The sequence below is a fragment of the Myotis brandtii genome, unplaced genomic scaffold (genome assembly GCF_000412655.1).
Source record: "Myotis brandtii unplaced genomic scaffold, ASM41265v1 scaffold902, whole genome shotgun sequence".
In the NCBI taxonomy this organism is placed as follows: Eukaryota; Metazoa; Chordata; class Mammalia; order Chiroptera; family Vespertilionidae; genus Myotis; species Myotis brandtii.
This window is the reverse complement of record NW_005371709.1, coordinates 1,336,716-1,359,421: the sequence shown is the minus strand read 5'-3', so window position 1 is coordinate 1,359,421 and position 22,706 is coordinate 1,336,716. Positions and strand designations below refer to the sequence as shown.

Sequence of the window (22,706 nt, the reverse complement as noted above, 5' to 3'; positions counted from 1 at the left end):
GGCACAGGCCGGGCTGAGGGACCCCCCCTCCCCCCCCCCAGTGCACAAATTTTTGTGCACCAGGCCTCTAGTCTTTTATAAAGAAAAGTACAGGGGGTGGGGAGAGAAGTGAGCCCTAATATATGGTGACAGAAGATCTGACTTTGGGTGGTGCAATATACAGGTCTTGTAACATAGAAACTCATACCTGAAACCTATATGTTTATGTTGACCAATGTTACTTCAATAAATTTAATTTAAAAAATATTTTTTAAAAAGAATCATACAATAGCCCAGCTGATGTGGCTCAGTGGCTGAGCGTCAACCTATGAACCAAGAGGTCACAGTTCGATTCCCACTCAGGGCACATGCCCAGGTTGTGGGCTCCATCCCCAGTAGAGAGCATGCATGAGGCAGCCAATCAATGATTCTCTCTCATCATTGATGTTTCTATCTCTCTCTCTCCCTCTCCCTTCCTCTCTGAAATCAATAAAAATATATTTTAAAAAAAGAAAAAATAGAATCATACCATTAAATAGACCACTTTAGCCACGGGCTCCATCCCTCTCTAGCCCAAGACCATGGTGTCCCATGACCAAAAGAAAGCATCCTATTTATTGAGTTTTGGCAAAGAGAAAAGGACTGCTTCCTTGGAGGTACCCCCTAATACACAACTTTGGTTTGAGAGAATACCTTACACAATGTCACTGTCAATAGCCAGAGCCAATAAAAGAGGCTTAGAAGGTTTGTTTGTTTGTTTGTTTGTTTGTTTATTGCTCTGGTAATTTGAAGGAGGTTTTAGGAATCAAGTGCTATAGTCAAACTGCCTTCCAGGGGTGGGGTGAGGACCATTCGTTAGATATAAAATCTTGGCTCGGCTACTCATTAGCTTTATTGTATTACTAACAGATTTAATCTCTCTGAGCCTTAATTTCCTCTTTCCATTCATATGAAATATCCAGAATAGGCAAACCCAGAGAGACAGATGGTATATTAACAGTTGCCAGGTCAGGGGTAGGGGATAGTTTGGGGAGATAACTAAGAGGTGCAAGGTTTCCTTTTGGAGTGATGAAAATGTTCTAAAGTGGAGAATGGTGATGGTTGCACAAATCTGTGAATATATTAAAAGCCACTGATGTGTATACTTTAAATGGTATATAAATTGTATGGAATATAAATTATAGCTCAATAAGCCATTTAAAAAAGATTGAGACAATGCTTATTGTCAATTTAATCTCAATTTTTTTCATGCATGTAATTGATGAGAATCTCCTGTACCCTTAATCTCAAAATTATAAAATCATTCTTAATACAGAGGAAACTTTAAAAAATATCAGCAATGGTCTAATAACCTAAACTCTTATTGACATTTACAACAATCAGAAATAATAACAAGAGTAAATTTGTCTGGTGACACCTATAAAGTCTTCCTCAGCTACTTCTGGTAAAGTTTACTGCTTCTTTCTCTACAATCTGTCTATTCATATTTCTACCATGTCATTATCTATTTTACGTCATTGTTTCCCCACTAAATTGTGAGTTCTATCAAAGCAAAGACTATATTCCATTTGTTTTTGTATCCTAAAGAGAGAAGATATTGCAATGTTAACAAAATACTATGTTAGCCCTAGCTGATTTGGCTCAGTGAATAGCGAGCGTCAGCCTGTGGACTAAAGGGTCCCTGGTTCAATTCCAGTCAAGGGCATATGCCGGGGTTGCTGGCTCAATCCCCAGTGCGGGGTGTTCATGAGGCAGCCAATCAATGATTCTCTCTCATCATTGATGTTTCTATCTCTCTTTCCCTTTCCCTTTCTCTCTGAAATAAATAAAAATATATATTTTTTTTAAAGACTATGTTATATAGCCAGTGCTTAACAAATGTTTATTGAAATATTTAACTGAAAATCTATGTTTTTCTTGTAATTTCTCATCTATCTGAATTCCTGTTTCAGCCTCCTTGAAGAAAAGGAGAATAAGTTTTAGAAAGCTGACCAATTTAGCAATTACAACCCACATCTCTACCTGACTAACAGATGAAAACACCTCAACAGGTGAAGTTATACTAGTTTTGCCAGTCTTAAAGTTCCAAGAGTTCTCAGGAATGGGACAATAATCTGAAAAAGGTTATTCGGTCCTAGGAAAACACTGAGAAATGTATATAGCCAATCCATGATCCCTGCCATCATCACTAAAGTAAAATGGATGAGCCCCTCCCAGCTCCCCATCTTGTTGCTTACTGCCTTTCAGTAAACATTTTTCCCTTCTGGCTACCATAGGTACTAATATTAGTATCCACTAGAAAAGCCTGCTACTCCAAGTATGGTCCCCAGACCGGAGTATGGGCAAGACCTGGAAGTTTGTCAGAAATGCAGAATCTCATTTTTAACTAGATCCCCAGGTGATTCACATACACATTAAAGTTCAGGCGGCACTATAGTAGAGTTGGCTATGCCTGCCCTAGGCTCTAGATCAGTGGTTCTCAACCTTGGCTGCACATTAGAATCACCTGGGTATCTTTTTAAAATCTTGATTTCTGGGCTTCATCCTCCGGAAATTCTGTTTCTTTGTTACTAATGTTGTGGCCCCACCCCATAACAAAGAAACAGAATTTCCGGAGGATGAGGCCCAGAAATCAGGATTTTAAAAAGATTTCCAGATGATTCTAATGTGCAGTCATGGTTGAGAACCACTGCTCTAGATTCTGTCTAGATCTTAACTCCACAACAGACCAGCAGAGGTACCTTACACAAATCACTTCACCCAGAGGTTGAAATTTTTTATCTCAATGCCTCAGCTCAACCCCAGAGATTTGTTTAATTGGCATAGCACCCAATATTTGTTAAAGCTCCCCCACTGACTAACTCCTCTCAAATGGGACAATTAATAGTACCAGTCTCATGGGGTTGTGAGGAGAAAATCTGATCACCTTTGAAAAACTTTTGGCCCAGTACTTGGACCCAGTATAAATGCTCAGTAATTTGGTAGTTATTATTTTCATACCTAGAAACCTAGAAATGAATTATCCTACAGCAGGGGATAATTCAAAAAAAAACAAACAGGCTAAGATGTACTAGTCTGGTCCTATCCTACAGGTAAGGTATCTGCCAAACTCAAGAGGAACAAAAGAAAGGACACAATCAAAGAACACATTATCCCAACGATTAGTTTTTCCTAGCTGCAAACTGTTGATTGAAGCTTCAAGGAAACTATACTGTGTCAGTTGAGGGGCAAACCATCTCTGCAAGGTGTCAGAAAAAGCCAGTACCTTCATTTGGAATGTGTTGATGGAGGGTGGGGGAGCACTATTTCAGCAGTTCTGTAACACAGGAAATCCCCCTTACCACACCTTCCTGATTTACACTGATTTTTGATACACACCACATGTGTCCTCAACTCTCTTTTCCCTACCCCCAAGTTTTCAATCGTTCTGTTCCACATTTAGGTGATGAAAACTTAAAACCTGTGGTTATAACTTCTATGAGAAATTTCATTTTGAAAGCTTGCTAAATTTCAACTTTATTGCCACGAGGAAAACAGAAGAAACAAAAGACCTCAGTCATCCACTAACACAAAAACCCCTAGTGAAGACATTTAATAAGTGTAAGTTTTCTGCTACAAGTTGTTGAAAATCCTGACCTTTGGGCTGGGGTGCCATTCATTTGCTTCTACAAATGTTCTATGAAACAATAGCACTTATTTTTCTAATGGTTTTAGGTTACATGTTGAGTTTCACCTATGGATTTTAACTTGGCTACGCCTGGCCTGTATGTAGCTCCTTTTGAATCTACACGTCAATGGATTTAACCTGAGTCTACTCTTCCAAGGGGATTCATAATGGCCAGGCAAATAAGTCCACAACCTGGTTTTCAAGAACTGCAAGGAAATAAACACCCAGATGAAAAAAAATACCTATTAGGGCACTAATTGGTATGCAAAGATTTGTCTCACTGGTGATTACAAACATTTTTTTTTTTAAGTGTGCATGGTTCAGTGACTATGTCACCAAAAAACCTCATGTTCTATTTCTAGCTTCTCTGCTTACTCACAATGGGCCTCCTCTGTGGTAGAAGAACAGACTCCTCCTCCCTCCCACCGGATGCACTGTGACAGCTAATGAATGTCTGTGTTTAAAAGGCTTTGAAATTCTTAAAAGGGGGGATATCTGTAATATTCTCAACAATAAAGATAAATAATAATAATAAAATAAATTTTTAAAAGGCTTTGGAATTCTTTGTTGGAAATCTCTTCAGTGATAGTGCTCTCCCACCCAGTGCTCTCAAAGTCCCCTCCATCCCTTCTCTGGACTGGTTCTAGCCTCACCCTGGGAATGGATCCCAGGCTCAAGGGAATCTGGGACTCAGGTTCTTGATCTCCAAGAATGGCATTCTGTGGCCTGTGCAAGAGTTTGTCAATGAAGAGCAGTTCAAAAAGATACAAGAATCTGGTACTAAACTGGACCCCAGCACACCTACAAACAAAATGGCCTCTCACAAAAACCCATTCTAGCTTCCCACAGAGCCCATTTCAGATTGGCCAACTACCACAGAGCAAGAGTACTATCTGGTGAGCCTGGCTAGAAGTTCTCAAAACTTCCTGGTACTGGCACAAGAACAGACATATTGACCAGTGGAACAGAACAGAGAACCCAGAAATTGACACAAACCATTATGCTCAATTAATATTTGACAAAGGAGGCAAGAGCATACAATGGAGTCAAGACCATCTCTTCAATAAATGGAGTTGGGAAAACTGGACAGATACTTGCAAAAAAACGAAACTAGACCACCAATTTACACCATACACAAAAATAAACTCAAAATGGAAAAAGGACTTAAACGTAAAATGGGAAACCATAAAAATCTTAGAAGAAGCCATAGGCAGCAAAATAGCAGACATTTGTGATAGCAATATCTTTACCAATACAGTTCCTAGGGCAATGGAAACTAAGGAGAAAATAAACAAATGGGACTACATCAAAATAAAAATCTTCTGCACAGCAAAAGAAACCATCAACAAAACAACAAGAAAGCCCACTGCATGGGAGAACATATTTGCCAATGTTATCTCCCATAAGGGTTTAACCTCCAAAATTCACAGTGAACTCATACAACTTAACAAAAGGAAGATAAACAATCCAATCAAAAAATGGGCAAAGGACCTAAATAGACACTTTTTGAAAGATGACATTCAGAAAGCCAAGAGACATATGAAAACATGCTCAAAGTCATTAATCATCCGAGAGATGCAAATCAAAACAACAATGAGGTACCATCTCACACCTGTCAGAGTGGCTATCATCAACATATCAACAAAGGACAAGTGCTGGAGAGGATTCAGAGAAAAATGAACTCTCTTTCACTGCTGGTGGGAATGCAGACTGGTATAGCCACTGTGCAAAAGAATATGGTGTTTCCTCAAAAAATCAAAAATGGAACTGCCATTTGACCCAGTAATACCACTTCTAGGAATATATCCCAAGAAAACAGAAACACCAATCAGAAAGGATATATGCACCCTTATGTTCACAGCAGCACAATTTACAATAGCTAAGATTTGGAAACAGTCTAAGTGCCCATCAGCAGATGAGTGGATTAGAAAACTGTGGCACATCTACACAATGGAATACTACGCTGCTGTAAAAAAAAGAAGGAATTCTTACCTTTGCAACAGCATGGATGGAACTGGAGAGCATTATGCTAAGTGAAATAAGCCAGTCAGTGAAAGAAAAATACCACATGATCTCACTCATTTGTGAACAAAAATAGATACAGAGGCAAAGAAGCTCGAACAGACTGTCAAACTACAGCGGGAAGGCTGGGGAGGGTTGCGGGGGGAGGTAAGATATCAACCGAAGGACTTGTACTCGTGCATATAAGCATAACCAATGAACACAAGACACGGGGGGAAGGGAGAGGCCTGTGCCGGGGAGTAGGGGAGGCCAGGGGAAGGTCAATGGGGGAAAAAAGGAGACATGTGTACTGCTATTTGTAATACTTTAAACAATAAAATAAAATTTTTTAAAAAAAGAGTACTTTGGGGGGATGAGGGGACATTGGGGGGATAAGGACACATTTGTAATATTCAATAAAGGGAAAAAACATTAAAAAAAAGAGCACTATCTAGTTCATTGTAGTGGAGTGAAAGGATTATTAGCTACGATACCTCATTTAAAAGTGTCAGGCTTTTAAAGGCAGAAGTATTGAGTTCTAATGCCAGCTCTGCCACTTAAAAGCCATGTTACTCTGAGCAACTTCTCTGAGTTTTTCTCATTTATAAACCAGAAATTTCAAAATTTAAAATAAGACTATACACAGTTTCTGTACGGAATAGAGAGGTTTTTATAATCTTTAAAGAATATTACAAATATAAAATGTAATTATTTTCTCCTGGAAACAACTAAGGAGCTATTAAAAAATGACTACCTTGTGCCTTCTTTAGCCTGTTTCTAATAAATCATAAACCAGGTCTTTTTATAAATCTCTTCTTTGGCTCACTAGCATTCAAATTCACAAAGCAGCTTTAATAAGATGAATGGTATTCAAAGAGACTTAAGAAATCCTCAGCTAGGATTTCTTTCAAATCACACAGTGATATAGTATTTGAACAAAAAGTCAAAATGGTTTTAGTGTTACCTTGATTTTTAGATCCAATTGTTGATAGATATGTATTTATTGCCATTTTATTGCTCATATTGTCTTCTTCTTCTTCTTTTTCCTCTTCTTAAAGAATACCCTTCAGCATTTCATTTAATACTGGTTTGGCGGTGATGAGCTCCTTTAGATTTTTCTTGTTTGTGAAGCTCTTTATCTGACCTCAATTCTAAATGAGAGTTTTGCTGGGAAGAGTAATCTTGGTTGTAGGTTCTTGATATTCATCACTTTGAATATTTCCTGCCACTCCCTTCTGGCCTGCAAAGTTTCTGTTGAGAAATCAGCTGACAGTCATATGGGAGCTCCTTTGTAGGTAACTAACTGCTTTTCTCTTTCTGCTTTTAAGAGTCTCTCTTTTTTGTTAACCCTTGGTATTTTAATATTGATGTGTCTTGGTGTGGGCTTCTTTGGGTTCCTCGTTTGGGACTCTCTGTGCTTCCTGAACTTGTAAGTCCATTTTTTTCACCAGGTAGAAGTTTTCTGTCATTATTTCTTCAAATAGGTTTTCAGTTTCTTACTCTCTCTCTCTTCTCCTTCTGGCACACCCAAAATGTGAATGTTGTATGCTTGAAGTTGTTCCAGAGGCTCCTTACACTATCTTCATATTTTTGGATTCTTTTCTTTTTGCTCTTCTGGTTGGGTGTTTTTTGCTTCCTCATATTCCAAATCACTGATTTAATACTTGTAATCCTCTACTCTACTGTTAAATCCCTGTAAATTATTCTTATTTAAGTTCGTGTATGCTTAATTTCTGCCTGGTCCTTTTCCACATCTTTGACATTCTCATTAAGATCCTTGAAAGTCTCACAAAGTCCCTTGAAGCTCTCATGAAGATCCTTAAGTAACCTTATAACCATGGTTTTGAATTCTGTGTCCAGTAGTTTGCTTAGTCCCATTTCTTTCATGTGTGATGTTTATCTCCACATTTTGGCTTCCCTGTGTTTGTTTCTACATATTAGATAGAGTTGCTATGTTTCTTGGAATTGGTATAATGGCCTTGTGTAGTAGGTGTCCTGTAGGGCCCAGTGACTCAGCCTCCCCAGTCACCTGAGCTGAGCACTCTAGGTGTGCCCGTGTGGGCTGTGTGCACAGTCTTATAGTTGAGCTTTGATTGCTGTTGGCATCTCTGGGAGGAACTGACCTCCAGGCCAATTGGCTGTGAGGACCAGCTATGACTACAGTGGAAGAGCAAGTGTGCAGAAAATACCCCTATGGAGCAGGACTTGCTTCAGTGGGGCTTTGGTGCTTACTGAGTCTGCCTCTTGAGTGTATTACTTTTGGATGTATAGAGTCGTAATCCGTTATGGTCTGAAGCTGTCCACCAGGTATACTGACTCTAGGGCCTCCAGAGAGGTGCAGTCAGCTACTGCCTGGGGACATCCTGCAGGAGCTATTTGTATTGGGTTTAGAGGTGCCCAGGGAAGGCCCAGCTGTGAAGCAAAACAGGCTGGTGCTAGTGCTGGGTCTTGGGCCTTTTATTGATAAGTTTGGGGCATGCTGCCACCAGCATGAGAGATTTTAGCAAAGTCTGAAGCTTGAACAAGACAGGCCATTCATATGAAAAAGCCACTGCATACAGGTTGGGTGGGGCTGCAAATTGGATGGGGTGGGGGGTCTCAGGGAATCACCAGGGCAAAGCAAACAGATATGGCTGCCAGTCAGCCTTGCAACTGGGGATGTCCCAGCCCAGGAATAATGTCCTCTCAAGTGCCCCTTTCAGGGAGAAAGCTGCCCCAGAGTTCCTGCCCCGATTCCAGACAATCCAGTTCCTCCCAGTATGTGTCTGGGTGTCCCAGAGCCACCACCTAGTGGCCGGCACTGGAGCTCAGAGGAAGCATGATCTTGTAAGTTTGTGTGCCAGTCCTTTAAAAGGAACCCCAGAGTCTCCAGCAGCCTCCATCACTCAGCCCAATCCCCGCTGGTTTTTACATCCCGTAGTTGTAGTATAGGGGCTTCTCTTTCCAGCTCTGGGACCCTGGGCTGGGGGGCTGGTGTGGGGCTTGGACTCCTTGCTACTCACAAGCAGCCTCCACAGAGATTATATCCCTCCCAATTAAAAAGATAGTACAGCCCTAACCGGTTTGGCTCAGTGGATAGAGCATCGGCCTACAGACTGAAGGGTCCCAGGTTCAATTCTGGTCAAGGGCATGTACCTTGGTTGCAGGCACATCCCCAATAGGGGTGGTGCAGGAGGCAGCTGATCAATGTTTCTCTCTCATCGATGTTTCTAACTCTATCCCTCTCCCTTCCTCTCTGTAAAAAAAATCAATAAAATATATTTTTTTGAAAATAGTACACATGGGTGTCGGACCAGCACGTTCAGCGCCTCTGCCCCTCCTACTGGTCTCAATGTGCTTTCTTCTTTACTTCTCTAGTTGTAGGACTTCCACTCATCCAGCTTTCAGGTGGTTCTGTATGATGGTTGTTCGGTATTTTAGTTATAATTTTGTTGTGGTTGTGGGAGGCGGCGAGTACAGGGGTTTACCTACTCCACCATCTTGGTTCTCCCCTCTGTGGTTATTATTTCATTGTTGTACATAACAACTATTTGTGACCTGACTCACAAGTCCTTTGAATATCCTCATAGGAAGCCTATGCTTAATATAGGCCTTTTGAGTGCCTAATAGATGAATAAATGAAATAATGAATGAATCAAAGACTGAATCCCTCTCTTATCTAAGCATTGTAAAGAGAAGATTGGATAATAATCCTGGTCTGACCTTGAGCAAGTCACTTGTCTTTTCTGAGTCTCAGTTTCTTCAAAAACACACACACACACACACACACTTCTCATCAGACAGATTTATGAATTAAAGGGGGAAACAAAAGTCAAACATAGCAATTGCTCAACAAACAGTAGCCAGTAGTAGTAGTAGTATTCACCTTTAAGGTCAGGTCAAGATTCTTCCTCCTAGACACCTATCCTGACTACTCTAGCTCTCACTTAATGCCCCTACTCTGAACTCCTTACTGCTTATACATCCTTTAATCTTTGAAAATATCCTATCTTGTTTTCATTGCTATTATTTCCTGTATGTCTTGTGTATCTGAGAAAATCTTTAATTCACAGAATTTTAAAATTAGATGCTACATGTGGACAATGTAGTAAATTCTCTTCATTTTACAGATAAGGCAGGCTTCAGGAGGGTGAACAGTTTCCCCAATTGCACATGGTTAGTTAGGAAAAGGATTGAGACTAAAACCAAAGTCTCCTTATGAAGCTCATAGCAGGTTTAATGAATGACATCACTGAGTCCCTCTTTCACACTACATTAGCAGGGCAAGCTACTTAGTCACTCTGTGTCTCCATTTCCCCCTCTGTCAAATGAGGAAAACAGTACTTTACTCAGAGGGTAAAAAGGATTAAACGGGTAAACTGCTTAAAATAGTATTTGGCACGTAATAAGCACTCTATAATGTTAGGTAATATTACTATATTATTACTACTATTAAGCTGCAAAAAAGCATCCATTCTTTCACAGTGTTTCAGAACAATGCCACAAGTCTGGGCAATCTACCTTTTCCCAGCTTTCCAGTCTCACCTTCCATCCTTCAAGGTGTTGTTGCCTTATCAGAGTAAGTGAAAATAAGGTACTGTTTTAACCCTCAACTCCTTCATTATAAACATATAGATACAGATATGTACCTCTATCTTTTCTAAATATGCAGCTTATATTTTTTCATTCTTCACTCTTTGCCACACAAAAAGTAAAACACATGCATTAAAGCTTGTAAATAACATTCTCTGTTTGACTTGTGTGTCTGTTCTATACAGTGTGATGATGATTATCTCTATATGGATTTTATGTGCATCTCAATGCCTGTGTTTTTATCGTCAATTCCTAGAGACAAAAATTATCTTTTTAAGTCAAGCAAACATAAATTCTGGGGCACTTGGGCTAAACTGAATTGAGTATTCAGAGAAGAATTTCAGAAAAATTCAGAAAATGAGGGGGGATTACTGGAGATTGGCTTAGCAGAAGGCTTAATGAAAGAAAGGACTTAGGTAGAGCTTGAAGGACAAGAAAATAAATTTTAATACAAGACGGAAGATGAGTGTTCAAAGTGAAGGAACTAGACAGAGATTAGTCTAACTACAGTGGTGACACTAGAAACCACTGTGAAATTCTGTTGAATATGTAAGACCAGAGCATTTTGATAGTACAGTTCATGTTTTATTTCTCTTGGCAGCCCCAATATCTAGTACTAAGTTTGCATACAGTTGATAATCAAAAATGTTTACTGAATTAAGCAAAATAACCTTTTTCACTCTACTATAGTGAAGAAAATGGGACAGAATTGAATCCAACTCAATCGGATCACGAAATCAAAGGATAAAGTAGTTCAACAAGTATCTATACCTTCTACAGCACTAACCACTAGTCTAGAAATGTTTTTACTTTGCCTACATCACCATGGACAAGAAATTAACACACCAAATTCTCTCATGCCCATCTATATATATATATAAAAGCCTAAGCGACCATTATGACCGGATGACCGGTACGACCAAATGACCAGAAGGACCAGTCGACCAGTCACTATGACATGCACTGACCACCAGGGGGCAGACGCTCAACAGGCAACCTGTCGCTATGACGCACAGTGACCACCAGGAAGCAGACACTCAATGCAGGAGCTGCCCCCTGGTGGTCAGTGCGCTCCCACAGCCAACCTCCCGCAGCCCCTCCCCCTGGCTGGCCAGCCCCTCATCAGCCCCGGCCAGCCCCCCAATAGGCCTCGATCGCCAGCCAGGCTGAGGGATCCTACCCGTGCACGAATTTGTGCACTGGGCCTCTAGTATATTCATATTCCCTGACTCTCTGTCTCTCTGTCTCTCTTTTTTTTCTATCGCTCTCTCTCTTAGGTACTCCTCTCTCCTCTCTCCCCCTGTACCCTCCTCCTCCCTTTACCTCTCCCTCATAAACATACACACACATTACTCAGAGTTCCAATCCATTGCCTCATACACTGAGATAAATGAAAACTTGATTGCGATACTAAGAAGCACTGAAGTTAAGATTCCCTAACATCTAATCCATTTTGATGAAGGATTCTCAGAAGAGGCTCCTGACTCCAGGAGCCCAGACCATGTAACTGGCAGGCCCAGAAAATTTTGAAAGAAGCTTCTTTTCCTCATGAGGTACCCATCTCAACAAGAGTGTTTGGGAGAACAGGAGAGAGAATTTAAATAACTTTGGCAAGAAAAATAATGATATTTGGTACTGGCAACAGTAGCACAGTTTGTGTTGTACAGGTACACACAACTGTGTGAATTACCTTTGGCCTCAATGACCAGGTGATAATTATACAAATGTGGTTGAGACTGGAAGGTTTATTTACTGGACTTTTTTATTCACTCAAATTAATTAAGCCACTTCTATAAGCAATAGATCAGAGTATCCTGATTGCTATTACTTCAAGCATTATACAGATGGCCACAATGACTAAATTTTGATTAAATGACATGATGACTATATCTCTGTGAGATACATTCAAATTCACAGGGGTACAGTGAGCTGCAGCTAGCACTCAGGACCTGGTTACCAAATTTCAAATATTACAGAATATGAATCCTTTAATATAACATTAAATTGTATCAGACCCTAAAGTTACTGGCAGACAAATCATAAATACCAAATGATGAAGCTGGAATGGAAGCTTTTCTTGGGCTTAAAAATCTCCAGAAACTAATTTTGACTTACGTTGCATAAGTGACAAGAGGTCAGTAGTATGTAATGTGACAATAGTACCTCACTGCTCAGGCTGAAAATGCCCTCCCCTTCTCCAATGGAGTAAAAGAATTTATGATGGCCTCTATTTTCCTATAGGGCCAATTTCATTTTACTACGCTTAAAATGCAAGGTTCTCATAATCTAATCTGGATTTACCCAACCAAACCTTCTTCTCAAACAGGTACTTTCTTCTTCTTTTTTAATTACATATTTTGGAGCTAACAGAAATATATTAGAACTTCTTAAAACTCAATTTAGACATAATTCTAGCAATATGAGCTTTTCTTGGTGTAATTTCTAACATGCACTTTATTTTTACAGATTTTTAAAATTATAAACATTTCTGAATTAACAAAAATGTGCAAATGAGTGTCTAAAAAATGTGACATGGTTCTAGCAACATGAATTAAGATAATTTCTAACATGTACCTACTATGAAGCCAAGGTTTAGGGTTAGAGTTAGGATTAAGATTAGGGTTAAGGTATGTGCTCAAACACATACTTAGGCTTTGGTTCATGCTCTTTCCTTTTAGTTAAATGTCTTCTCTCCTTGTCTCTTCCTCTTCTCTCCTTGTCTCTTACCCATCTTTGAAAAGGCCTAAACTAGCCCTGACTGGTTTGGCTCAGTGGATAGAGTGTTGGCCTGTGAACTCAAGGGTCCCGGGTTTGATTCCGGTCAAGGGCATGTACCTTGGTTGTGGGCACATACCTAGTGGGGAGTGTGCGGGAGGCAGCCTCTCTTGTCGATGTTTCTAACTCTCTGTCCTTTTCCCTTCCTCTCTGTAAAAAAATCAATAAAATATATTTTTAAAAAAGAAAAGGCCTAACCTAACTCCCATCTAAGTCTGGCCAGTATTCATCTCTACTTTTCCTCTTATACCCTGAAAAACTATTATGTTCTACTTTGCATTTTATTCTATATTCTCTTTGTGTTAATCTTCAGATTTATCAATATAAACTATTATCTCACTAAGTTATTAGTTCATTGACAGTAAGAACAATGTATTTTGAAGGGTCAAGTGAGATATTTTATAGTGTCCTTCAATCTGTTTTCTCCGATTTACAGAGAGTTGTGGATGTGTGAAAAGAGTATCACAAAGGTGAAGTAACCTTCTGATCACATCATATTAGGAAATACCTGATATCAACATAACTTATTTGCTGGTGTTAACCTTGATCACTTTGCTAAAATAATGTCTGTCATTTTCTCCACCATAAAGTTAGCATTTTCCCCTTTAAGACTCTCTTCTTTAGAAGCAAGTCATTAAATCCAGTCTACACTCAAAAGGAGAGAAGTCAATCATATCCTAGATGCAAAGTACCAGAGAATTTGAGGACATACTCTAAAACCACCACAATAAAAAATTATTTTTAATTGATTTTTTTTCTTTCAGAGAGAGAGGGGAAGGGGTAGGGATAGAGAGATAGAAACATCGATGAGAGAGGAACATCATCAATCAGCTGCCTCCTGCATGCCCCCTACTGGGGATTAAGCCTATGTGACTGGGAATCAAACTGGCAATCTCTTGGTTCCTGGGTCCATGCTCAACCACTGAGCCACACCAGCCAGGCTCTTCTTATTTTAACACAGATTAGTGAATCTTACCTATAGCAGTTTTTTACTGTTGTGTTCTAATGATGATTTAGGACAGTATTTTTTATTTGATATTCTGCCATTCCTTATTCAGCATGAAACTAAACACAAAGTAGATAATCAATAAATATTTGTTCTTTTTAAATAATAAATACTTGTTAAGTATAACTGAATTTCAAGAAACATTTAGGTGAGGTAAAATGAGATAATGGAAGGTGGGTATATTCAAGGTAAATATGTATTTTGGCAGTTGTGCTATTCTTATGTCATATGTCTTCATTAATGGAATGGAGATAGAAAGAAAAAGAATTAATTACCTCACCTCTACTAAAACTAGGAAAAGTTCCTGGAGAAAAGAACAATAATAATAGTTGTATAGTGCCTTAGAGTTTACAAAGTGTACTCACACTGATCATTTAGAATTTCAAAAGCTCTCTGAAGAAAATCTTCAGGAAATAAAGACAAAAAATAATAAACTTGTGAAAGGCACTATTAAATCAGGAATTGAAAAGTTAGACATAGCAACTACATAAAACTAACAAGGAAAAGCAAAAGTAAAAGCACAGAAGAAACAGATACAATAAAAAAAATAGTGTGAGTCCAGTGCAAGGTTTTAAACCAAGTGGTAAGGTTGATTTAATACAGCGTATGAAACCAAGACAACTTAGACTAACTACCAAAGATAAAGAGTACATGGCTAAGAAAATGAATAATGTCATTAAACTAAGCATTAAAAGCAGACTTCATGGGAACATGCATTGAAGATAAAAAAATGAATAGAATCTTCATGTTTGTATTCATTCTTTTCTTCCTTGGTCACCTCCATTTTCCCAGTGCCTTTAACAGTGCTCTTAACCTTTTATGTATCCAAAAATATTTGCGGTAGTTTTACTATGTGTCATACATTATGCTAGACATTTGGGGATACACAATAATTAGATATGATCCCTTCCTATAAAGAATGTGCATTCTTTCTTTTTTTTTAATCCTCACCCAAGGATATGTTTTTATTGATTGTTTTAGAGAGAGAGAGAAACATCAATGTGAGAAATATCAATCAGTCACCTCCCACACACGCCCTGACTGTGGATCAAACCCGCAACCTAGGAGTGTGCCCCAACCAGGAATGAACCCACCACCTTTTTTGTGTGTGTACGGGATGTTGCTTCAGCCAACGGAGCCACTTGGAAAGTTAAAACAAATACTTGTGTGAAAAGTGAAAAAGCAAAAGAAAGTAGAGAGGGCCAAAAGAACAGCATAAAAAGTAAAAGCTACAATGGTCCAGAGGAAGAAGAGATGGTTATGGTATGCCTTGTTCAGGAAAGGCTTTATGGAAATAAGGGGCATTTGCAATAGGCCTTCAGGAACTGGGCAGGGTAGGGGGTGAGATTTGAACAAAGCCAAGAGAAAGGGATTCAAAGCAGAGATATACCAGCTGAACATAGGTATGGGGTTTAGACAGTGCTTTAAGAAGACAGTGAAATTAAGTAGGGTTGTAATAAAAGGTATATTAAAACACAAGTTACAGAAAGTAAGCTGAGATTGAAATGTAAAAGGCCTTGAATGCCAAGTTGAGGAGTTTAAACATTTCTGTAAGCAATCCAAAAATAATCATTTTTTAGCAAAAAAGTGACATGATATACCTGAAACTAATATAATATTGCTATGTCAACTGTAATTGGAAAAAATGTTTTTAAAGGAAACATGATGAATGTGATAGTTTAGAAATATTAAGCTGGTTTTTGATGTGCATAATAAATGGTATACAACTTGATTAAAGGTATGGTTATGGCAGCAAAGAGGCAGGTATATAAAGAAAGCACATAGAATATGTAACAAAGAAGGGCAGATTGGAGCAAAATAAACTTCTGAACAAAAGATTAACCCAAATTTCTTTGTTGAGAGCAAGAAAAGCGTAACATCACAGAACAGAGAGGAAGTTAGGCAAAGGGTAAGATTCCAAGGTATGAAGAACAATCCAATTTTTATTTCCTCCATCATCACCATGTTTCTATAAAATTTAAGTTGCCTAAGCATAGAGTATATTAAAGGAGTAACCAAAGAAGTTCCAAAAGTGATAAACAATGGCTGTAGAAAGAGAAAACGCAGTTGCATTAAAGTACTTAAAATTATTTGGAAAATAGAAGCCACATGACTCTATTATTTTACAATATGTTTAAGTCAGTATATCTTTTTTTTAATAAGGTGCTTATGCCTAAGTGCCTATTATAGGGCCATTTACTAAGAAGACCTAATTATTTTAAGATGAAAATTGTCACTGAATGAAAAGTAACAACCGAAGTATAATTTTTCAAAATTGCTGAGACTATACCTAAAACAATTTTGCCTTGAATTCTGCAATGCAACATGTAACAACAAAGACAACATGGTGGCTTAAGGATATGTAAGCATCAAAGGGCAGAAATAGGGCATTCCCACTCTCTTTAACTCTGCTAAGGACTCAAATACTGATATAGTTCAGAGCATCTTATTACCAAGAGACATAAATCAAAGAAGTTCAGCTAGGAGCAATAAAACAGATTAGTGTCTGGAAGAACTGACTTTAAAGAAAGTTTTAAAAGAATTAAATCCAGGTAGTCTAGATAAAAAACAGCTATGACAAAACCTCTTTTTTTGAAGGTGATATGCCAAGGACAGAAATTATTTTGAAGGTAGACATCTAAAAAATACAAAATGAGTAATTATAAATATTTATGGAATATGCATAAAGGAAAATCTCAGGATAAATTTGCTGGCAAAAACCTATGGTACAGAAGAGCTCTCTCCCATAGAAGTGGTGAAAACTGTATTCCTAGAGATATTTAATGCCAGGTTAGACAAAACAAGAAAAGGATTCCATATGAAATGATCCTGTACTGGCCGGCCCCTGAAATGGTGGGAGGATTGAAGATGATCTCTTAGGTCTTTTCCAATTCTGATTTTTTAAAATTCTATGAAGTTTTATGGGGCACAGTCTTTTGCCAATTTCTTTTCTCCCCATGGTGCCCACTTTCTCCTTTTACAAAGGAAAACAAATGGTATCCTTCATTTGAAGATGGTCTCGTGTTCTCAATGAATCAGTAATATAATCCTAGGTACAAGTTTTGGAGAAAAAGGCCAATTCCTGGGGCTCTTACAAGTTTTACTACAAACTAAAGAGGAAATATTTCAAATGGATTCAAAGAAGAGCTATTTCATCAGGAAAGCATTAATATTTTCCCTCCTTATGTCTGATCACAAGAGCTGACAGTGACCCTGGGAGCTATAAGGCCCTGGGTCAAATTACCAACAGAGCTGCTGTTCAGGATTTTATGCTGAATGACAGCAAAATCTACTTGCAATCTAATTTTTATGGCAATGACATTTACCTTTGAAAAGATATAGCCTTAAACACCTACACACTTTGGCAGATGTTATAAAAGAGGAAGTCCTATTCACACTTCAAACTCAAGAAGTCTCAGCCTTGTTCTCTTTCTCCATTCTGGCACTTTAAAAAAAAAGTTTCTCAGCCATCCTTGAAATAAATCCAGTACCTCTCCAAAATCCCCATTCAGTGAAAGCCCCAGAAAATAAAACAGCATTTCCTCGTTTTGCTGATTTATAAGGACAAGGTGTAAAAAAATCCAGGGAGCTCTGAGAAACTGTCCCTGAACCCTTTAAAAATAAAACTGTAACTCTCTTATGAGAAGGAACAGCAGGACAGAGATAGCCCTCCAAAAATGGACACTAATGCTCTTCTATCTTATCTAAACAGCCTCAGTGGCTGAGGACCCACCAATTCCCATCTTGCCTGTCTGAAAAAAAGTATGTCCCTTTACCCACACAGGAAGTTCATAGACATTAACACCAAACCCCCTAAACAAAATTTTTAAATACCATTTTCATTTTTCCCTACTGAAAATGAGACTGTTCAAACCTAAAAAGATTGGTCCACCTCACACGGGAATAGGATCTGGAATTTTCAAAGCCAGACGCTTAACTCATCTGATCCTGGCAGGAAAAAAGGCTGGCATTTATAATCCAATTTTAATTTTCTTTTTTAATGTGACTCTGAGATTAGGCAGTCTGAAGGAGAACCGACTGTGGAGATTTTCAAACCTTCCCTAACAAGGGACCAATCTAAAAGGGATTATTTCAGAAAACTTTAGAGGTTTCAAAAAAGGCTGGATTCTCACCTCAGGAAAGCAAGAAATAAAAACAATAGCCACTTTTTTTCTAGAATTTTAGCAATGAAATGTGAACCTGACCTTTAATAGCCTATGAACCCGCCTGTATTTTCTCAAGAAACCCACTGCATCTTCTCCCCACTGGACTAGCCTTCCAAAAGTTTGGGCTACAGTTCATGGCCTTGGGATTTAGCAGCCCAGCGAAGGCAAGCAGCTGGGACCTGGACTACCTGAAAGCCCCTTCTGCGTAATCACGTCAGGAGTCCCACACTCCGGCGTGCCCTCGCCTGCAGCTACCGGCTTTTCAGGAGAGCTTCTACCAGGCTCTCCTCCAAATCTACCTCCACCCACCCCATCCACACACAGCTCGCTCCCCCTTTCCAAACCTCCCCCACCCCGCAAGAATGGGAAGCAAGTTTCTCACCATCCTCATAGTTTTTGAGATAGTAATCAGGGCCGGGGCCCCCGCGACTTTTCGCCGGGTTCCTCAGGTTCTGGAACTGCAGGAAGTCAGTCCTTTTGCCCCCGAAGCGCAGAAAGGCCGGCGAAAGTCCCCGGGCCAGGGTCACCAGACGCTTGGAGCTGCGGGGTAGAGAAAGAGAGAGGAAAGGATCCCAAGGGAAGGCGGGAGGCCGCGAGCACCCAGCAAGGCCCTCTTTCCACTCTGCAAGCGACCTGGCCCGGGCTCAGAGGCTCCGTGTCCACCACAGCCCGCGGACTGCACGGGCTCCTGGCAGCTCCGCGGCCTCTAGCGTGCGCCTCTTGCCCTTGCCCTTGGCCCAAGCCTACCTTTTGCGCCCAGCTGGCCACGGACCCCTCCCTCGGACACCCCGAAGCTGCTCGCCAAAGGTAGTTATTTCCAAAGGACTAGATTGTGTTCGCTAAGTGTGTGTAAAGGGGGGAGGTGGGACACCTCTAAGAACACGGGGCTAAGGCGCAGTTGTCCGGCTTTGCTGCTGCCGGGAAAGCGCTCCTGAAGGAGAGGCGCAGCGCGCGCGTGCCGCGGGGCTCGGGTTTTTGCCAAACTTCTGCTGAATCCCTGGATCTGCCTCCTCGGCCCCAGGGGCACTGCAACCTCAGTAGAGAAAGTTAAACTCATCTTCTTTCTCCTTCTTTCTCTCAGACCAGGCACCTGAGGTCAAATTGATTCTTTGTTTTTTAATGCCTAAATTGATTTTGCTTTTCCACTACTTTATAGCAACCGCATCCACCTCCCAAACCCCAGGTCGAGAGAGATTCCCGGGGTAATCCTTGCCTTTCGGTGAATACCTCCACCCCTGCTTTGCACAGGAAAGGCAATTTTTCTTTGACCCTACAGTAATTCAGAGTGATCTCAGAAAGGTATCATTCTTCTCCCCTCCTCCCAGTGGGGCTCCATCTTTTTTCCTTTCCACTTGGAGCCGTTTAGAAGCGATGGGGAAAGTGAAGTTTGCCGAAAGTTGGAACCTGCGCATCGGAGGAGCACCAGAACAATAGCATTTACCTCTATTTAGGTTCAGAATTTCCATAGTTTGTTTTTTGTTTTTTAAATACAAGCGCTGTACTTCGGAAATAGGTGAGAAAGAGCAATTGTAGATGCTCTACTACTATACGTTATTTTTAACACTTTGCTGTTCAGGTTCTGAAATCCAAACCCAAATGGAGAAACTAAAGAGTATCATAAAGGGGACAGATACGAGAGAGGGGACCGGAGATTCTGCTTAGGGACTTTCTGAGAAGTCTTGGCCGCCCGGGGCAGTCCGGCGGCGGCGACCTCTAGGACTGCGTTCCAGGGAAGCGCGGTCGGACATCGCGTGGCCCTCCGCGGGCAGAGAAGTCCGACCTGCGGAATCGGCATTCCCAGCAACCGTCCGTCCGGAAGCCTGCACAGCCAATGCAAATACGCCCGCCACGGCTTCTTCCCCCAATGCCGCCTTCTAGAATCTTTTCTGTGGCAAGCATTTGGCGCAAACAGGATGTGTGTGTTTTTTTAAAGAGAATCCTGAAGGAGTCTGCGCGGCTGGATAAGTGCAATGCAAGTGGGGCGTGTATCTCGGCAAACCCCGGTTGCCCCCCACCTGGGGACAAGCTCAGAGACACGTTCTGCTGCAGGAAGAGCTTCCAAGGAGGACGCCAGGCGGCGCGGAGATGTGCCCGCCCTCCCAGCGGAGACGCGGGCAGCAGCTGAAGCGGCCTCGGAGGCAGCGGCGACAGCCACGCAGTCCTCACGCAAGGCTTGCTCCACGTGGAAGGAGCGCCCCATGTTGCGCCTCCCGCTACCTGCAGAGTCCGCTGACCCGGCAAAGTCCTGAGGAGACCCAGAGGGCTGAGGGGCGGGCGCACACCAGAAGCAAAACTCGAATGGAGTCAAAGATACTCACGAAAGAAGCGCAGCGGTCGCGGCCTCAGGGCGGAGAAAGGAGACTAAAAGCGCTCAAGACTCTGGGTGAGCCCACAGCTGAGGCTCCAATTTGGAGGGATTTTTAAAAACTCAGCACTTGGATTCAGCACTACAGATGATCTGTTTATTTCTTTTTCTTTTTTTACACTGCAACTCTGTCCCTGACGGGAAGGGATCGTGGTTGCCTAACTGCTGAACATTAACAACCGGCGAGAGGGATTCCAAGCCTAGAGTAAGGGGGTCTGTGAACACAAGCCTCTGGGTTTGCGAATCCGCCAGTGCCGGGTTCAGACTTCTGAAACATCCCCGGAGTATTTCTAGAACCCTTTCCGCTCTCCTTATATACGCTATGATCAGAGCGAGGATTTTTTTTTTCTTTAAAGAAAAACTAAACTATGCAGTTACCGCAGGAGATTTAAGGAGGAGGGACTGGGGGGCCCTTCGGTCTATAAAAAGCATCTTACAAAGTCCTCAAGTCTGGAGATGACAGTGGAGGGTATAAAATAAAAATTTAAAAATATGATCCACTTGTCTATCACTCAAGCCTCTGCTTAAATTCATTTTCTGTCTGGGAGTTGGAGAGAACTGAAAAAACTATCTTTCCGTGGAAAATTCCATTTTCGTGCTATTCCCCGCTTGAACACTCACAGACACACACGCAGACACGCACTCTCTCACACACATACATACATACATACATTCCTCTCGGGTCTTTGTTGCTGGAGACCTTTTCTTCACTTTTGTAACTGTCCTGAACCTCGTCTCTTTTTCAGGAGACGGGTAGACTAATTACAGATATATGTAAGCACAACATTTCTTCAGTCATAACTGATAAGTTTCTGAAATGCCTTCTGCATTGCAAACATGTGCATCTTAATAGAAAACATTGCTTTTCTCAATCACCAGTTACAGCCTCACAGCAAATATTCCAGGAGGAGGAAAACCTCCTTTCTTTCTGAGAGATCCGCTTGGCTTATTTTCTTCTTCTTTCCCCTTGGAATGGGAGATAGGAGGGGTGGGGGGTTGTTACTTAAAAAAAAATGATCCATGGAAGCCCCTGCCTTACCTTAAGAAATCGAGCCAGCCATCATGAATGATGGACGGATCCAGCTGCAGAGAGAGGAAGTTCTCATTGACTGTCCTGATTGGGTTCTTGGTGCTCACATCAAGTAGAATCAGGGTCTTTTCCTTCAAACCTGGAGCTCTGTCTACAGGCAAGGGTCTCCTGTCTCCAGCTTGGGAGGAAAGGAAGAGATGGAGCAACAGAGCCAAGAAGAGAGCCACCGGGGCTAGGCACGAGGGGGGGCGGGAGTTGCTGGAGGGCATGGCTTCAGGGAAGGCACAGAGCACCCTCATTAAATCCCTCTGATTTAAACCTCTCTTCCTACAGGGTCTCGCTGGTGACTAATTGTCCTTATCTAAAGTGTGTGTCTGTCTGCTTTTCCCCCCCTTTTTTCCCTTCCTCCCCCCCCCCTTGCTCTCTCTCTTTCTCTCTCTCTTTTTTTTCCCTTTTTTTTTTCTTCTGTGTTTTGGTGCTTGGTGGAGCGAACTCACGCCCCTAGCCAGCCTTCTCAGCAACTCTTGCCAAGAGTACTCGTTCACCAGCACCGCCCCTTTAAGAGATTTCGACTGCAGACATTTTTTAACTTTTTAAAGGTAAGGGGGTGGTTGGGGGAGAGGCGGGAAGTAGGAGGGAGGGGTGGCGTTGTACCCTCCAGATTTAACCCTCTAGGGTCAGGAAGTGGAGGAAGGGATCCAAGCAGTACTGTTTTAAGTTTTGAGTACAGGGTGGGATGTCTTTTTTTACTTCCCTCCCTGTGAGGTTCTGGGGAAGGCTGGTCTAGCTACAACCCCAACAGGACAGCCCAGCGCCAGCCCTGGGCACAGTGGAGTAAAAGGTCCACCCCAGCCTGTGCCTGTTGGTCCTTACAGCATCAGCTATTCTGCCTACTCTGGGCCCTTCCCTTTGGATTGAAGCAGGAGAGCAAGGATGTTAGTTAAGTAGCAGAGCGGTCCTGATTCCTGCAGCGACTGATTCCTGCCAAAGCATAGAGTGCAGACGAAGACTCCATGGACACAAGTCAGGACCTCTGCAACACACTGGGTATCCACCCAGAAGCATCCTCTGACCTAGATGGGGCAAAGAGTGGCCAGAAGTAATATACAGAGTGACCAGGTCAAAGAGCTTCTCTGTGTGTAGGG

The 22,706-nt window shown here is 41.3% G+C and overlaps 1 protein-coding gene across 1 annotated transcript in view; it reads right to left on the bottom strand.

The window, feature by feature from the left end:
• The window catches only part of HPSE2 (heparanase 2 (inactive)), a 530,799-nt gene extending 508,866 nt beyond the window's left edge, over positions 1-21,933 (bottom strand). The window contains exons 1-2 of the mRNA XM_005885371.2: positions 21,571-21,933; positions 18,549-18,706 (exon numbers count right to left, since the gene is read on the bottom strand). Of these exons, the coding sequence (XP_005885433.1) occupies positions 18,549-18,706; positions 21,571-21,860 (448 nt within the window). The 5' untranslated portion in view covers positions 21,861-21,933. The remainder of the gene's footprint in view (positions 1-18,548; positions 18,707-21,570) is intronic.
• Between the last annotated feature and the right edge of the window lie 773 nt (positions 21,934-22,706).